The 16,420-nt window shown below is 39.9% G+C and overlaps 1 protein-coding gene across 2 annotated transcripts in view; it reads right to left on the reverse strand.

The window, feature by feature from the left end:
- The window catches only part of vwa2 (von Willebrand factor A domain containing 2), a 91,153-nt gene that overhangs the window by 21,554 nt on the left and 53,179 nt on the right, over nucleotides 1-16,420 (reverse strand). For both annotated transcript variants that reach the window (XM_041210293.1, XM_041210292.1), the window contains exons 9-12: nucleotides 15,496-15,551; nucleotides 13,846-13,953; nucleotides 6,601-7,179; nucleotides 4,827-5,378 (exon numbers count right to left, since the gene is read on the reverse strand). In XM_041210293.1, coding sequence (XP_041066227.1) covers nucleotides 4,827-5,378; nucleotides 6,601-7,179; nucleotides 13,846-13,953; nucleotides 15,496-15,551 — 1,295 coding nt within the window. The remainder of the gene's footprint in view (nucleotides 1-4,826; nucleotides 5,379-6,600; nucleotides 7,180-13,845; nucleotides 13,954-15,495; nucleotides 15,552-16,420) is intronic.

The following is a 16,420-nucleotide window of genomic DNA, read 5'->3' on the forward strand; positions in this document are numbered from 1 at the left end:
GGGAGAAACCTGTTCAACTGGCACTGCAGATTTACATTGATTCTCTTGGGTCAGACAGCACAGTGGAGCGTCTTCAAATCAGTGCCTGTCCCTGGGGGAACTGATGTAAATCTGCAATGCTGGTAGAATGAGTTTCTTCCTCCTATTGGGATGTTGTTTTTGGGGGAGCAAAATATCAATCATGGGATTTTAATCCAGGCAGGAATAGGAGGCATTTACATGTTTGGCAAGTTTCCACCTTAGGACAAGATGAACATCAGGGCAATTCATTGAAATCCTGCAATATTGCTAGTTTGCACAAAGCTGCAGTGATTGAATAATGCTGAATTCTCAAGTCTGTTCTGTATGAAAGGGCTATATTTCCTACTCTGTAAAAACAGGGACATCCACAATAGGAATGTCTCCAGGGATTGGTTTTCCTCTCTCGGGCTCGTGCTGCTGGTTTTCCGTGATGTCACTTCTGCCGATATCTCTTGGATAATGTTCAGCCAGAGTTGGCAACCCTTGTTGTCACTATTGCAACGATGCCAATTACCAAACACATGACATGGTTATTAAAAGTTATTTCCCGATGAACTTCTAATCTAAATAACGGGCTCTTATCAGAATTAATAATCTAATAATGCTGATCTATTAAAAATTTTGGCATACTTCTTTTACATGGGATTTCAAGATTGATATGAAGTAAAGCAAATAGACAATAAACAGTCTTAAAAAAAGGGCAAATTAGTGAGGCAGGTTTCACTACTTCTTTCAGTCATTTCTTTTAAAAAAGAAACACATCCTTGGAATTTGCAAACCAAACTTACTATTCGAGGTGACCAGTCAAAGCCCAAAAGTAAATTAGAGCTGGCATTTTAAGCAAGTTCTCAGGGTAATTTCTAGTGCTGAGAGTCAATCAGAGAAGCACTAAGAGCAGCGGACCTTGTTTAATTTTTCTGTTGAGATGCAGCACTTTGAAATCATTAGTTTCATCATTCTTTAGAAAATGATGAAAGGCATCAAGTCAGCCTGAGAATGCATGGAAGTGGCTGGCACACTCCAAAGCTTTATTCAATAATATGTTTTAGTAGAACGTTATGTAAGCCACAATCCAATATAGGTGGAAGCTTGTGAAGTTCCATTAATTACATTGCTCCTTTTGTTTATCCTAGTTGTGTTTACAGTATTTCACTAACTTATATGCGCCATGTTTTGTTATTATTGTGACTGGTTTATATTAGGTTTCAGTTAAGTAAATATATTAAAGAATATTTTTAAAAAACCATAAGATTCAAAGCACAAGATTAGCATGTTGATATTGGGTGATGATGTTTCTTTTAAATTCATTCATGGGATGTGGGCACCAATGGCTAGGCCAGCATTTATTGCCCATCCCTAATTGCCCTTGTTCAGAGAGCATTTAAGAGTCAACCACATTGCTGTGGGTCTGGAGTCACATGTAGGCCAGACCAGGTAAGGATGACAGATTTCCTTCCCTAAAGGACATTAGTGAACCAGATGGGTTTTTACGACAATCAACAATGGTTTCATGGTCATCATTAGAATTTTGATTCCAGGTATTTATTGAATTCAAATTCCACCATCTGCCATGGCGGAATTCAAACCCAGGTCCCCAGGGCATTACCCTGGGTCTCTGGATTACTAGTCCAGCTACGCCATTGCCTCCTCCAGGCTTGTCTGTAAGTTATGATGAAGTGGGATAGTCTCAAAGACTCTTTCCTGGCCTCCTTCTTAGTATATTTATTTAGATTCTGTCCAAATGAATAGGTTATTTAGGATAGACAAGTAGGGACATAACTTTATGCCTTTGCAGCTTACACCTAAGTTAGATGTTAGGTGTACTTTTTGCAGAGTCCTCAACCTCTGGAATAAATGGTTGCACAGTGAGTTTGGACCTATTGCAAACATTCAAAGGGGAGCAGGACAAAGATGCTCTGACTGACAAACACAGCTGCACCTAGAACGTAAATGAACCAGTGACAGGAGGAGGCAGTCAGCAGCAATGGGGCCATCTCAGCAGGCCTTCTGCCAGAGGAAGGAAAGCAGTGGTTGATGGGTCGGGGGGTGGGGGGGGAGCGGGGGGCGGTGGGGGGGGGGGGTGGGGGCATTGCGGCAGTATGCCACCATCCAGCCTAATTAAAATGCCCTTCCTGACTCCAAGTTCATCACCTGAGAGAGCAGTTGATTCCACCCATCAAGCCGAGACAGCTGAAAGCATGGCCAACAATGGTGAGACAAGGGAATACATTAAGTGTCCAGATTTGGGGGAATACAGAGCTCTAGGAAGGTTGTGGAACTGGAGGGAGGATGTTGCAGAGGTTTAATGGGATGGTGTTCTATACATAACTGCTTTAGTGCAGATAAGGGAAGCTCCTTGGTAATCATTACTGGTTAGTGAATCTCCTATGTAATTGAATCGCTGTGTTACTTTTGTCTGGTCATTTGACAACTAGGACTCATCTGTGTCTATTTTCTATGTCCAGATTTGTCTCTTTGTCCAAAGAGATGTTTTTGTTGCAATGTCTATGTGTTACTTTCTCTACCAGAAAATGCTGGAAAAACTCAACAAGTGTAACAATACCTGTTGAGAGAAAGACAGAGCTAACGTTTCGAGTCTGTATGACCCTGCTTCAGAGCTAAAGAGAAGTAAAAATGTGCCAAAATTTATACTGTTTAAGGGGGGTGGAGCAGATGAAGCTGGATACAAGGCCAGTGACAGGGTGAGGCAAAGATGTCATGAACAAAAAGACAAAGGGGTGTTAATGGTAGCGGTATTAGCTAAAGGAGGTGCTGATGATGGCATTAAGGTCAGAAAGCAGAATGTAGTAATAGCAGGGCAAGGGTAAGCACTCTAGAAAGAACATGAACTAGTGACAGATGGCCCTTGTGGGGGTGAGGTGGGGGACTCTGTCTTTCTCTCCACAGATGCTGTTAGACCTGCTGTTTTTCCAGCATTTTCTGTTTTTGTTTCAGATTTCGAGAATCCGCAGTATTTTGCTTTTATGCTACTTTCTCTATTTGAGCACTGATGTGGTAATTGTCTCTGTATTTTATATATTTGTCTTGATGATAAGTTCTCTCTTGTTTTTGAGTGTTAACATTTGGATGGCCATGTGTCACTGATTTCTTTAACTTTGTTTGTTAAAACCCAATGCCTGGCTGTACATTGTTGATTTCTTTACTTTGACGCTGCTGCTGAGGAAAAGGCACAAAGTACCAGGGTGCTGGGCAGACAGCAAATGGCCAAAAATGAAAAGTATGTATGCAAGACTGAGAAAGACCATGCAGATGACAGCGAGGTGATATTGAAAAGCTGGCAGTGAATGGATAAAAAAAATCATGGTAAGAATAAGTGATAAAGTAAAATAGATAAAAGGTGGATCATGTCAAACAGCATTTCCATTCAGCTGTAAATTAGTACTGGCCATAACCAACCAGCTCGTGTGTGCAAAACTCAAAACAGTGCCCAACAAGAGATGTGATTCCGCGATTGGACAACACTTACTAAACAACGCTGATTTTGCTTGGAATTAGACTGACAACCAATTTAAAATAGTCAGTCAGGCTCACAGTGTGGCTCACTTACACATGTTAGAAACCATGCATCTTCACATTCAGGGCCCTGTCTTTGCCGACAGGAGGATCATATCCACATATTGCACCTTTTTCAACTAAACAAATGCTTGGGGAACGATCATTCCCTGTGTCATTCTCCAGGGCAATGCCTTGACCAGGCCAGTTTGAATTTAAACAAAACTGGGTAGTTAAATGTTCCATGCTGCATTCTCCATGGCAATGCCTCCACCAGAGTCCACTTGCCAATCAATCAATCAGCACTCTTATGTAGTATAAATTGTTGTTCCCCTTTACTGCTGGTAATTTCTTGTGAGCTGTCCTAGTGGCTGTAATACGAAAAGCTCTGATAGCATGTCTTTTTCAGCAATACTAAAAAGGGTGAGTTAAAATTAGGTATGTTAATTAGAAGGAAAGATAAACTAAATTAAAATTGAAAGATGGGAAGTATGAAGACTAAAAATAATGAATGAGTTAAGTGTTTCAAACTCTCTACTAGTTTTAAATAATCATTTGTTTTTAATCTGATAGAGTGATCACTCTGCTTGTAAAGTTACCAGATGCTGGTAAGGTGTTAATATTGTACTGTATGTTTTAGTGTTACTATGTGAGAGTGCAAAAACTTGGCTTGCCCAATAAAGCTTATAATTCTATGGAGTCTAACAGTTAATAATTGGACTGCTACTGAAAATCCCCTCCAAATTGTCTATTCCAATGACCTCCTCGAAAGCATTGTTCATTGTCAATTTTCTATCATTTTCCCCCTCCATTCCTCCCCTGAAGGCATTGTTCTTTTGCTAGGGTATGTTGCAATGGGTGTCAGGGTAAGAGTACACCTTGGCAAAATGGAAAATCTAATTGATGGGGTTGGGGTGGTGGGGGCAGTGGCATCAGAGCTAAACCTAATATTCTCCTCGTGCAGCGCCCACACATTCATAGTTGCAGCAAGAGTCAGTGGATTGTGATTTAAGAGTGAGATTTCTTCCACTCGCTAACCCCAGAGACCTTGAGGTTAATTGTAGGTGTCCTACCACTGCACCAATCCACTCACTATTAGATGAGATCCAGACTTTCTTGCAGCTTTTCTCTGTTGTAGATTGGGCTCACTTCACTCTCAAAAGCAAACTTTTCTCTGGTCAGTTTCAAGTCTGATGTTAATCTTTAAATCATTAATAATCATTAAATTTGATGTGCAAAGGAATAGTGAAAAAATACATCCCAAAGGCTTTCAACAAGATTCATGCAATTACCTTCACACAATCTGTGAACGACAACATCTTCAAAATATTTCAAATCTTCATAGGATGGCACTGTTATCATGTAACTAGCAGAGCCAGCAATCCTTAGCAATGATTCCTTCTGTGCGTCACCAATTCCCACAGCAAAAACCATGATGCCATTATTCCTCAGGGTCTGTGCAGGAACGGCTGCATCATCAGTACTTGCCCCATCTGTAAGCACTACAGCCACTTTGTTCGCACCAGGTCGTGCTCCTTGTCGGATATTCAAGACATTATCATAAATGTGAAGGAGAACACTGCCAGTGGAGGCAGTCCCACCTAGGTAAGTGGCCAGGCTAGTTGCCTTCTGGAGATTAGTACCCGAATCAGAAGCATCAAGGCCAAAAATTGTCCTAGATCTGCTGCCATAAATCACAAGGCCAACTTGGGTAACATCGCGATTAATCTCAAAATGCGTGATGGCACTTTTCACAAAATCTTTCACTTTATCAAAATTGACCTTTCCAACTCCAGCAGATGCATCCAAAGCAAAGACCAGATCTAGAGGCTGGGACAAGCAACCTGCACAGAGACAAATAAATACCAAATTAGAATTTCCCACTAATGGAATGGTTTCCAGTGACCTCCCCATTCCAAAGGAAAAAAATGGAAGTGCAAACCATTGGAGAGAATTGGGCAACCCATTTCCACTTGTATATATTTGAACAACAACTCGCATTTATACAATGTTTTTAATGCCAGATGTGTCCCACGGTATTTTCCAATTAAGCAGAAGGAAAACAAAGATCAAGCTATGAAACATCATGTTTTTAGGAATATATCATATAACCATATGCAGGTGGATAACAGAGCCAAAATGTGGACGGAGGATGACATAATCAACCAGGTGAAATGCTGCAGAAGCAGAGGAGGATTTGGGACAAGTATCACAGTCAAACAGGGTATTGTTTGTGGCTTTGGTGCTGTGAAGAGGTCAGAAGATGAACTAGAAGATTCAGGCAGTGAGTAATGGGAGAGATGGGAGGCAATGACATGTACAAGGGCCTTGACAAGAAAAAAAATGTTGGGTGATAAATTGGTATTTGGCAATAGTAGAAGGCTCAAGGGTGAGTTTTTTGAGAAGGGGGTTTGAAGTGTAACTTTTGAACTCAACCCACTTGTTAAAACAGATTGGTTCTTTCGTCAGGGCATTTGTAACGCTATAGTTTTACTGTTCTCTTTAGAGCTTGTAACAAAAACTATGAAGTGCATTCCTGGAATTTTCCAATAATGTGGGTGCCAGAGTATTGTGTGTTTTGTTTGACAGGAAGCATATTTTGTTGGATAAAGACAAGATGCCAAGATACAAATCAAAAAGTACTGCATTAGACAGAGTATTGGTGGTGGTGGGGGGGGTGGGTCCCAAAATTTTGATGAGAGTTGCAATATTCAACATCTTCAGCTTTTACCAAAGTGGTTGTGTATACTATTTAAAGTGAAATAGAAAAGTATCAACTCTGTGTTAATTAAAAACTATAATCGATATATTATTCCTTAAAGAAATGTCCTCTCGTTAGGTTCACTGCACCTTGCATCTTTCCCTGGCTGATTGGATAGGCAGAAACCATGCTCCTTGGGTTCTGCCAGTAAAGTTGTAAAGAAGTATACCAAGTCTTCCACACATGGGACTAATTTTTCGTGCTCTTAGTTCACAGACAAACACATTTGTACACCCATGTTCTACCTTACTGTGCTGCTAGCAGACAGGCAAAAATTAAGGACAGATTTAGGAAAGTGTACATGCCTCGATTATCTGTGCTGCAGATTTTAGTTCGGAGTTCAGGGATCTTATTCAAGAGGCTCTGGGGATTTGAATATGTGACAGTACGCTGTGGATTTCCTGTAATTCCATCCAGTTCAGACTGAAAACTCTGACTGCCAATTGCAAGAAGGAAGATCTCTCGCTCTCTGGCATACTTGGCTGATTTAGCAACTGAATCGTCTGCTTTTGAGTCAGTTAGCAGAATTAAAACATGGGGATGATCTTTCTGAGCATGTGCAAGTGTCGAGCTAGTTTTAAATCCAAACTGGGTAAGGTAATGCAGAGCTTTGCCAGTCTTCGTGCTGCCCCCTTTAAAGCGCATTGAATCGATCTTTTTAACAACGTCCGATATATCCCCGTGTTGTCCCATCGGTAGCTCCATCTGGACACCATCACTGAATTGTGCCACTCCAACATTGACTTGACTATCTGCAGTCAGCACAACCTGGAGAAACCTTTTCACAAATGCTTTGTAATGAAGAAATCTTTCAAGGGTCGTTTTGGAAGAACCATCAATTAGCAGCAAAAGATCCACACTGCAGTCAAGGCCTTGCTGTGGAGCTGTTAAATTAAAAAATATATATATTTATATGGAAGTACCATGTGTGATAAAACTTTAATTCATTCTATAAAACCACTGATACGTTCTGTACAATCAGAAAGGTAATTATTCACTCTAGTAAAGGCATGAACAATATCATACACAGATGCAGGATGTTGGTGATAGACTAGGGGAATGGGACTCACTAGACTGCTCTACAGAGTTAGCATAGACCCAATGGGCCAAATGGCCATCTGCTGTGCCATAATGGCTCTATGAACTGTCCGTTAACAAATCACCATCATTATCAGTGTCTGTACCAGAGAACTGCATTGGGCTGCATTGGAGTGCTGCAGTTGGAGTTTGGTGAAGAGGGAAGATGGCAATTCTTACATTTTCTATCTTTCTTCAGTAAGAGCAGCAGCCTTGGTAGCAAGGACCTGGTAAGTATTTCTTCAGTCCTTAATATTCTCTAAACTAGAGGAAGTAAAAGTACAGGGACTACTTTAAGGGTAAGTCATGGCAAGGCAGCTCAGCCAAGTGGAATGCACCTCCTGTGCAATATGGGAAGTCAGCGACACTTCCAGTGTCCAGGGTGACCATGTGTGCAGGAAGTGTCTCCAGCTGCAGCTACTTGAAATTCATGTTTCAGAGCTGGAGCTGCTGCACCTGGAGTCACTGTGGAGCACCCGCAAGGATGAGATCTTCATGGATAGCATGTACAGAGGGGTGGACATAACACAGATAAAGAGTGCACAGGTGGAAAGGGAATGGGTGAGCACCAAGCAGAATGAAAGCACTAGACAGGTGGTGGAGTGCCCTGACTCCATGTCCCCCTCCAACAGATTTTCCATTTTGGATACCGCTGCGGGGAATGGTTTCTCAGGGGAATGTAGTGAGATCCAAGGCTGTGGCACAACGAGCGGCTCAGCTGCACAGAGTGGAGGCGGAGGGGAACAAATGGGAGAACAATAGTGATAAAGAATTCTATCTTAAGGGCATCAGATATACATTTTTGTGGCCTCAGACGTTACACCAGGATGGTATGTTGCCTCCCTGGTGCCAGCGTCAAGGTCGATACTGAGTGGCTGCAGGACATGCTGAAGGGGCAGGGTGAACAGCCAGAGGTTGTGGTCCATATCGGTACCAATGACATAAGTAAAAAGAAGGATGAGGTCCTGAAAGGAGAATATAGGGAGCTAGGAAATAAGTTAAAAAACAGGGCCTCAAAAAAGGTAGTAATCTCAGGACTACCCCCAGTGCCATGTGCTAGTCAGATCAGGAACAGGAGAATAGGCCAGATGAATGTGTGGCTGGATAGATGGTGTAAGATGGAGGCATTTGGATTCCTGAGGCATTGGGACAGATTCTGGGGAAGATGGGACCTGTACAAACTGGATGGGTTGCACCCCAGCAGGACCATGACAAGCATCCCTGTGAGGATATTCGCTAGTACTGTGAGGGAGGGTTTAAACTAGATTGGCAGTGGGGTGGGAACCTGAATGGGGAGACACAAGGGAGGAAATAAGATAGGAATGAAAGACAAAAAAAGTAGAAAGCAAAAAGTGGAAGGCAGAGGAAGGGCTAGCAGCAAATAGGGCCATAGTACAAGAAAGGATGTGTAAAAAATGTTAAAAAGACAAGTCTAAAAACACTATCGGAATGCATGGAAAATTCACAATAAGGTAGATGAATTAACAACACAAATAGATGTAAACAAGTACGATAAAATTGTGATTACAGAGACATAGCTGTCGGGTGACCAATGCTGGGAACTGAATACACAAGGGTGCTCGATATTTAGGACAAACAGGCAAAAAGGAAAAGGAGGTGATGTGGCGTTGTTAGTTAAGGATGAAATTAGTGCAATAGCGAGAAACGATATTGGCTCAGAAAATCGAGATGTAGAATCAGTCTGGGTGGAGCTAAGAAGCAACAAGGGGTGGAAAACATCAGTAGGAGCTGTCTATAGGCCTCCAAACAGTGTGATAAAATAGGGGCATTAAACAAGAAATTAGAAATGCATGTAAGAAGGGTGCTACAGTAATCATGGGTGACTTTAATCTACATATAGACGGAGCAAACCAAATTAGTAATAAAACTGTGGCAGATGAATTCCTGGAGTGTGTATGAGATGTTTTTTAAGACCAGTACGTCGAGGAACCGACTAAGGAACAGGCTAAAACAAAAATTTGAAGGTTCTGTTGAAGGGTCATGAGGACTCGAAACGTCAACTCTTTTCTTCTCCGCCGATGCTGCCAGACCTGCTGAGTTTGTCCAGGTAATTCTGTTTTTGTTTTGGATTTCCAGCATCCGCAGTTTTTTGTTTTTATCTAAGGAACAGGCTATCCTAGATTTGGTATCGTGCAATGAGAAGGGTTTAATTAATAATCTTGTTGTGCGAGGTCCTTTAGGGAACAGTGACATAACATGATAGAATTTTTCATTTGGATGGAAAGTGAAGTAGTCCAATCTGAAGCAAGGGTCCTAAATCTTAAAAAAAACTACGAAGGTATGATGTGTGAGTTGGCTAAGATAGATTGGGGAACTTAATTAAAAGGCATGGTGGGGGAAACACAATGGCTAATATTTATGGAATTAATGTATGCATTGTAACAGTTATACGTTCCTTTCTGGCACAAAAAACACAACAGGAAAAGTGGCCCAACCATGGCTAACAAAAGAAATTAAGGGTAGTATTAGACCCAAAGAGGGGTCATATAAATTTGCTAGAAAAAGTAGCAAGCCTGAGGTTTGGAAGCAGTTTAGAATTCAGCAAAGGAGGGACAAGAGATTGATTAAGAAGGGAAAAGTGAGTATGAGAATAAACTTGCAAGAACATAAAAGTGGACTGTAAAAGCTTCTACAAATATGTAAAAAGAAAAACAGATTAGTGAGGTCAAACGTAGGTCCCTTGCGGTCCAAAACAGGAGAATTTATAATAGAGAACAAGGAAATGGCAGAGCAATTAAACAACTACTTTAGTTCTGTCTTCACAGAGGAAGACACAAATAACTTCCCAGAAATACTAGGGAACCAGTGAGGAGAAGGAATTGAAGGAAATTAATATTACTAAAACAAGTGCTTGAGAAATTTAAGCGACTAAAAGCCGATAAATCCCCAGGGCCCGATAATCTAAGTCGATGGTGGCCACGGAAATAGTGGATGTGTTGGTTGTCATCTTCCAAAATCCTGTAGATTCTGGGACAGTCTCTGCAGATTGGAGAGAGGCAAATGTAACACCACTACTTAGAAAAGGAGGGAGAAAACAGCAACTTACACACTGGTCAGCCTAACATCAGTAGTGGGGACAATGCTAGAGTCTATTATAAAGGATATGATAACACGACACTTGGAAAATATCAACAGGATTAGACAAAGTCAACATGGATTTATGAAAGGGAAATCATGTTTGACAAACCTACTGGATTTTTTGAGCACATAACTAGCAGAATAGATAAGTGAGAACCAGTGGATGTGGTATATTTGGATTTTCAGAAAGCTTTTGATAAAGTCCCACATAAGAGGTTAGTGTGTAAAATTAAAGCACATGGAATTAGAGATAATATATTGGCATGGATTGAGAATTGGTTAGTAGACAGCAAACCAAGAATAGGAATAAATGGGTCTTTTTCGGAGTGACAGCTGGCAACTAATGGGATCAGTGCTTGGGCCCCAGCTAATCACAATATATATCAATAATTTAGATGATGGAACCAAATGTAATATTTCCAAGTTTGTTGATGACACAAATCTTGGTGGGAATGTGAGCACTGAGGAGGGTATTAAGAGGCTTCAAGGTGATTTAGACAGGTTGAGTGGGCAAAATACAGTATAACATGGATAAGTGTGAATCTATCCACTTCGGTAGGAAAAGTAGAATGGCAGTGTATTATTTAAATGGTGATAGATTCGGAAATTTTGATGTACAAAGGGACCTGGGTGTCCTTTTGTACACCAATTACTGAAAGCAAGCATGCATATGCAACTAACAGTTAAGGTGACAAATGGTATGTTGGCCTTCATTGCAAGAGGACTTGAGTACAGGAGCAAGGATGTCTTACTGTAGCTGTACAGGGCCTTTGCGAGACCACACCTGGAAGAGTGTGCGGTTTTGGTCTCCTTACCCAAGGGAAGGATATACTTGCCATAGAGGCAGTGCAGCGAAGTGTACCAGACTGATTGTGGGATGGCAGGACTGTCCTATGAGGAGTGACTGGGCCGACTATGTCTGTGTTCACTGGAGTTTCAATGAGATCACCTCTCGTTCTTCTAAACATGTAAAATTCTGACAGGGATGGACAGACTGGATACAGAGATGATAGTTCCTCTGGCTGGGGGCTCTAGAACAAGGGGTCACAGTCTCAGGATACAGCGTAGGCCATTTAGGACTGACGCGAGGAGAAACTTCTTCACTCAGAGGGTGGTGAACCTATGGAATTGTCTACCACTGAAGGCTGTGGAGGCCAAGTCACTGAATAGATTTAAGAAGGAAATAGGTAGATTTCTGGACTCTATAGGTGTCAAGGGGCATGGGGAGAGAGCGGGAGTATGGCGTTGGAATAGAGGATGAGCCGTGATCATATTGAATGGCAGAGCAGGCTCGAAGGGCCAAATGATCTACTCTTGCTCCTATTTTCTATGTTTCTATCAGCTGTGCTCTGGAATAGCCAAAATAGAATATTGTATTGCATAACGTTCTGATAATATAAAAGCACAATTGTTAGAATAGTGCATATGTGTCCAGTTTATTTATTCAGATTCTGTTAAGGTTAATCTTTATTTGATCCTTTTAAAACTGGATTTTCCAACATTTCCACAGCCTTTGCAACAGTTAGATTAGGATTATGAAAAGAATTCATTCAGGCTCCTACATCCAATTTGGAGGTTAGCATCACATTATTGATGGTCCTACAGTGTTAACATTCATGCAGTTTCACTTTGTAGTATTTAACCCGTGAAATAATGCAGAATTTGGTAACAGAAATACAAATTTTTACAGTTAAAAGGATCAGTAAATAAAAGAATGAAAACCCAATAGGCAAAATATTATAGGCATTTTTTTTAATTGCTCAAAGGGTTAATGTGGTGATTGTTTTCTAACTAGCATTACTCCTGTGTCTGTGTTAAAATAATGGTATCAGACCACACATTGATAAGCATTCAGCTGCCAGACATACAGCCAGAATACAGATAGATACTGATAGATAAGCAGATAAGGCAAGCAGGTGCTGATCAACCAAGTGCACTTGGCAAGTCGGTATTCTTATATCAGTAAATACACATGATAATACACTGATCTTTCTTGCTAAGAAATGTTGTGCTTGGATAAAGATCATATCTAGTGAAGGATTTTTCTAAACCATATAGAAAACAATTTGGTCTAGTGACAGTCAATAGTATATGGCCGGTTACTAAACTGATAATACAACAGGAATAGTTTCCTGCCATCATCCATTGGTATTGCAAAATGGGAATTCAGGCATGAGCAAGACATCATTCATTTAAATGGAAATCAGAAAGTAACCTCACATTCACATAACCTATTAATATCACATTAGGTCATTCTACTGTGCTAATATGGTGATAATCTAATGAACAAGTCATCTCTGCATTAACTACAGCTGCTGATGCAATGGTTTATAAGTATGATGCCTGTAATGGCAATGTGTTGTAACTGCTCCTAATGGAAGCATCGTCTGAAGTTTGATCTTAAATCTAAGGTAACAATTTCCTGAATTTCATATTACATCTGCAATCACTTTTGATACCAATCAGGCCAGGCGCATTGCAGCAATAAAGCCTTTACAAGGCAAGCACCATTCCCTGACCGAGGGGGCAGGCAACTGTCCTCTTAAGGTGCAGGAGTCAATGCTGCTCCTGAGCTGGCCAGTAGGACTATGCATGAACAAATGCTGGAATGATCCACCCACCAATTCTCATGACTTCCTTGCAGGAAGTACCTGGTAACCACAGGTGAGGGTAATATTTACCTTCACTGCTTGGGTAGCAAACTCGTGGTGCAAAACGCCTGCTCATTATGGAATCCACCCAATTTTCATCCCACTGAAATCAGTGGCAAACAAGGTCATTTCTGATGTAAACAATATGGATGTTTTACAGTTTCCAACATGGCATGGAACTTTTGAATATTGATGAAGTTAAACTGTTTCATTTGCATCTATGTAAAACAGCTATTCAAATACACTATGATACTAAAACACAGCCAAGGTTCATAACTTACTGCCATGTTAAGTAGTGCCACCATTGTTGCCAAATTCCTTTGTATGGCATGCCCTGTTAAAGACAAGCATAATAGCGAGGGCGGGGGGCACGGAGAATGTAATACGACCTTCATGATTTGGAACTCCAGTAATATTTCAGAAACTCTAGAGTTTTAATCAATGAATACAAGTACAGTCGTTCCAATGTATTATTCGTAATCAATCAGCCCAGGTAAGTAACTCTTGTTCTAAATACAATACTGCAGGCAGCAAACAACACTCAGATTGTTGTTCAAATAACAATGAACCAAGTGGGAGGTTATGCAGAACTGATTATCCCAAACAAACTTGGAGGGTGCCAGATTTGTATGCAGCACTGAGCATCAACGAAGCACAATTTATGAAACAGAAATAGCAAGAGGTCAGCATGAAAACAACAGAGTAAATGTGAAGACAATTTACCACAAGTAAAATCTCCTCCAAATGCTGTGGGGCAAACACAATGAAACTTTTCAAAGTCTTCGGAGATACATGTGCCTCCATACTGACATGGCTGTGAATCACAGGGATCTATTAAGGGTTTTAGATGAACATTATTAAGATTTTCACTTTGCTATGCATTATTAACAATAAAATGATCTATTTGAAGATAAAGTAATAGAAATGGTTGATAAATATCCATAATAACACCTAATTGCACAAGCCCACTAGAAATAAAATATATCACAAAAATGTATTATCCATAACATTAAAAAGTTACATGTGTGCATTTCTTGTCAGCCACATCACATCTTGTGTCACACTTACAGGCATTCTTCTGCAATTAACTAACTAATTTCTTGAAACAATCATTCAATCAAAAGCTATTCACCAACTGTGCAGAAAAATGCTCCCAGCAACTGAAAACACATCAGCACTCAAGTCAGAATATTGGTAGCCTATAACTTTAAAATATTCTGAGCAATTTTAGTAAAAGGAAATCAGACATTTTTCCCTATTCTAACCTGCCACTTGAAGAGCAACTAACCATTAATTGACTTTACAATGTACAGTTAAATTGATTGACTGGATCCTCCTCTTCACTTAAAAGCAATTAGTCTTTGTATCTTTAAAAGGGTACAGATGCAATTCAGAGGCAGAATAAGACATGGTACATTACATGGTATCCTTATAAAATAATAAGTCATCCAATATGCCATGTATAATACCAAAAGATCTGCTGGCATAGATAAAGATCACTAATTCCAATTTAAGAAACTGATTTTTTAGCTGCTCCATTTCAAATTTCATTTTAAGATTGTGCCTATTTACACCTTGTGCCTTTAAAAATCCAGAACAATTACACACAAATGCACCTTAAGATATAATGATAATTCTGCCCTTCTAAAACAGCTGACTATCAGAGTAATATTATTCACAATTAAGTGCTTGTCATGAGAGAGTCCAAAGCTAGTCTTTTACCTCAAGCTGGTTATTCTCAAGCCAGCTCTTTAGTGCAACAGGCCTTTCCAATCCCTTCCACACCAGCATGTTACAGCTAGACACATTTATACTATTGTTATGGGTAAACCAATGCCCAACACCTGTTTTAACAAGCAGTTGTCTTTAACAATGTAGTTGTTATACAATGTAATTGCCAGTCAATAAGCAGGATGTCAAGGTCCATTTGTGTGGAAGTTACTAGGAAGTCACTAGCACTAAGAAGTTGTCTTGAAAATAAACCAGCTTGAACCAAAAGACCAGCCTGGATTAATTCTTCCACCACAACCTCTTATTAGATAACTCCTGCTGTCACCAAAGAACTTGGACTGCTGGTTCAGGACACAATTGATCAAATAACCAAACACAATGATTCATGTCCTGTTACACTTCTTAATGGCTGCAAAAGCATGGTCGATAGTCAAAATACAAACAATGTAATTACTGATATATTGACAAGCAATGCTATAGGAGATATAATAGCAATTTATAAAAATATCCTATCATAATTGTCTTTTATGATCACGTTATCACATTTAGATTAATAAAAAGGTAAGTATTTCAACCTAAGCAACAAAACTGACCATATGACCAGGTTAATGCATGGGGAATGTTTATTTCAACAATAAATACCTGGACAGGTTGTTCTGTAGCATCGAGCAAGATGTGTCTTATAAACTCGCTTCCAACTGAAAAGAAATATAATTTGTGAGAAATTATTAAGTTATTTTTATGCACAGAATATACAATATTATGCAATATTATCTGAAGTTTACTACCATCTTTATATTATAAAGTCAGCTCCAAAGCAGTATAACTTACTTCCCTTACTTGATCCTTTACCAAATCCATTTATATTCTGGATTTTACAACAGAAAACCATTTACCACTGTGTTATTCTGAAATGGGGGAAATGTAATGTTACCCTGATGAATGAATTAAGATGGACCAAATGGTCTTCCTCCTCCATAAATGTCTGGTGAGCTTTTGAAAATCTTTTTATAGGCCTGCTGTGCAAGGCCTTTTGAAAATGCATATGCATCTACTATATTCTCTTAATTTATACAATGGCCTGGACTTTGCAATGGTAATGATAACAAAACTGTTAGCGTTTACCACCACTATTCCCCTCAAACTGACAGCAATTTCTGGAGTCCACACATGCACAGTTAAATATAGATATCCAGAAATTGCTGTCAATGATTCTATGCTTCTCCATGGGGCGCATTGTTGAAGACCCACAGACTGCAATCAGTTAAAAATCACTGAACTGATGAGAACTTATTCTTTTACACCACTAGTCTCACTATGAAACCTCTTGAAAAGGTCGTACTTTATTGAAGGAGGTGTAACTGGGTTTTGATCCTTTGTTCTAAGCTCATCATTACTGTTGGGCAGCCTCACAGCCCTGCAAAACTAATTTTATATTTGTGGAATGTCAAATTTCTCCACTATGTTGAAAGAATTACATATATTTATTACAATTACTTTTTTTTAAAAAAAGGTTTATGATATTTCAGCTTTGACCAGAATCCCATATGTATGTCCCAATTTTTAT

Source organism: Carcharodon carcharias, chromosome 17 (genome assembly GCF_017639515.1).
Source record: "Carcharodon carcharias isolate sCarCar2 chromosome 17, sCarCar2.pri, whole genome shotgun sequence".
Classification (NCBI taxonomy): domain Eukaryota; kingdom Metazoa; phylum Chordata; class Chondrichthyes; order Lamniformes; family Lamnidae; genus Carcharodon; species Carcharodon carcharias.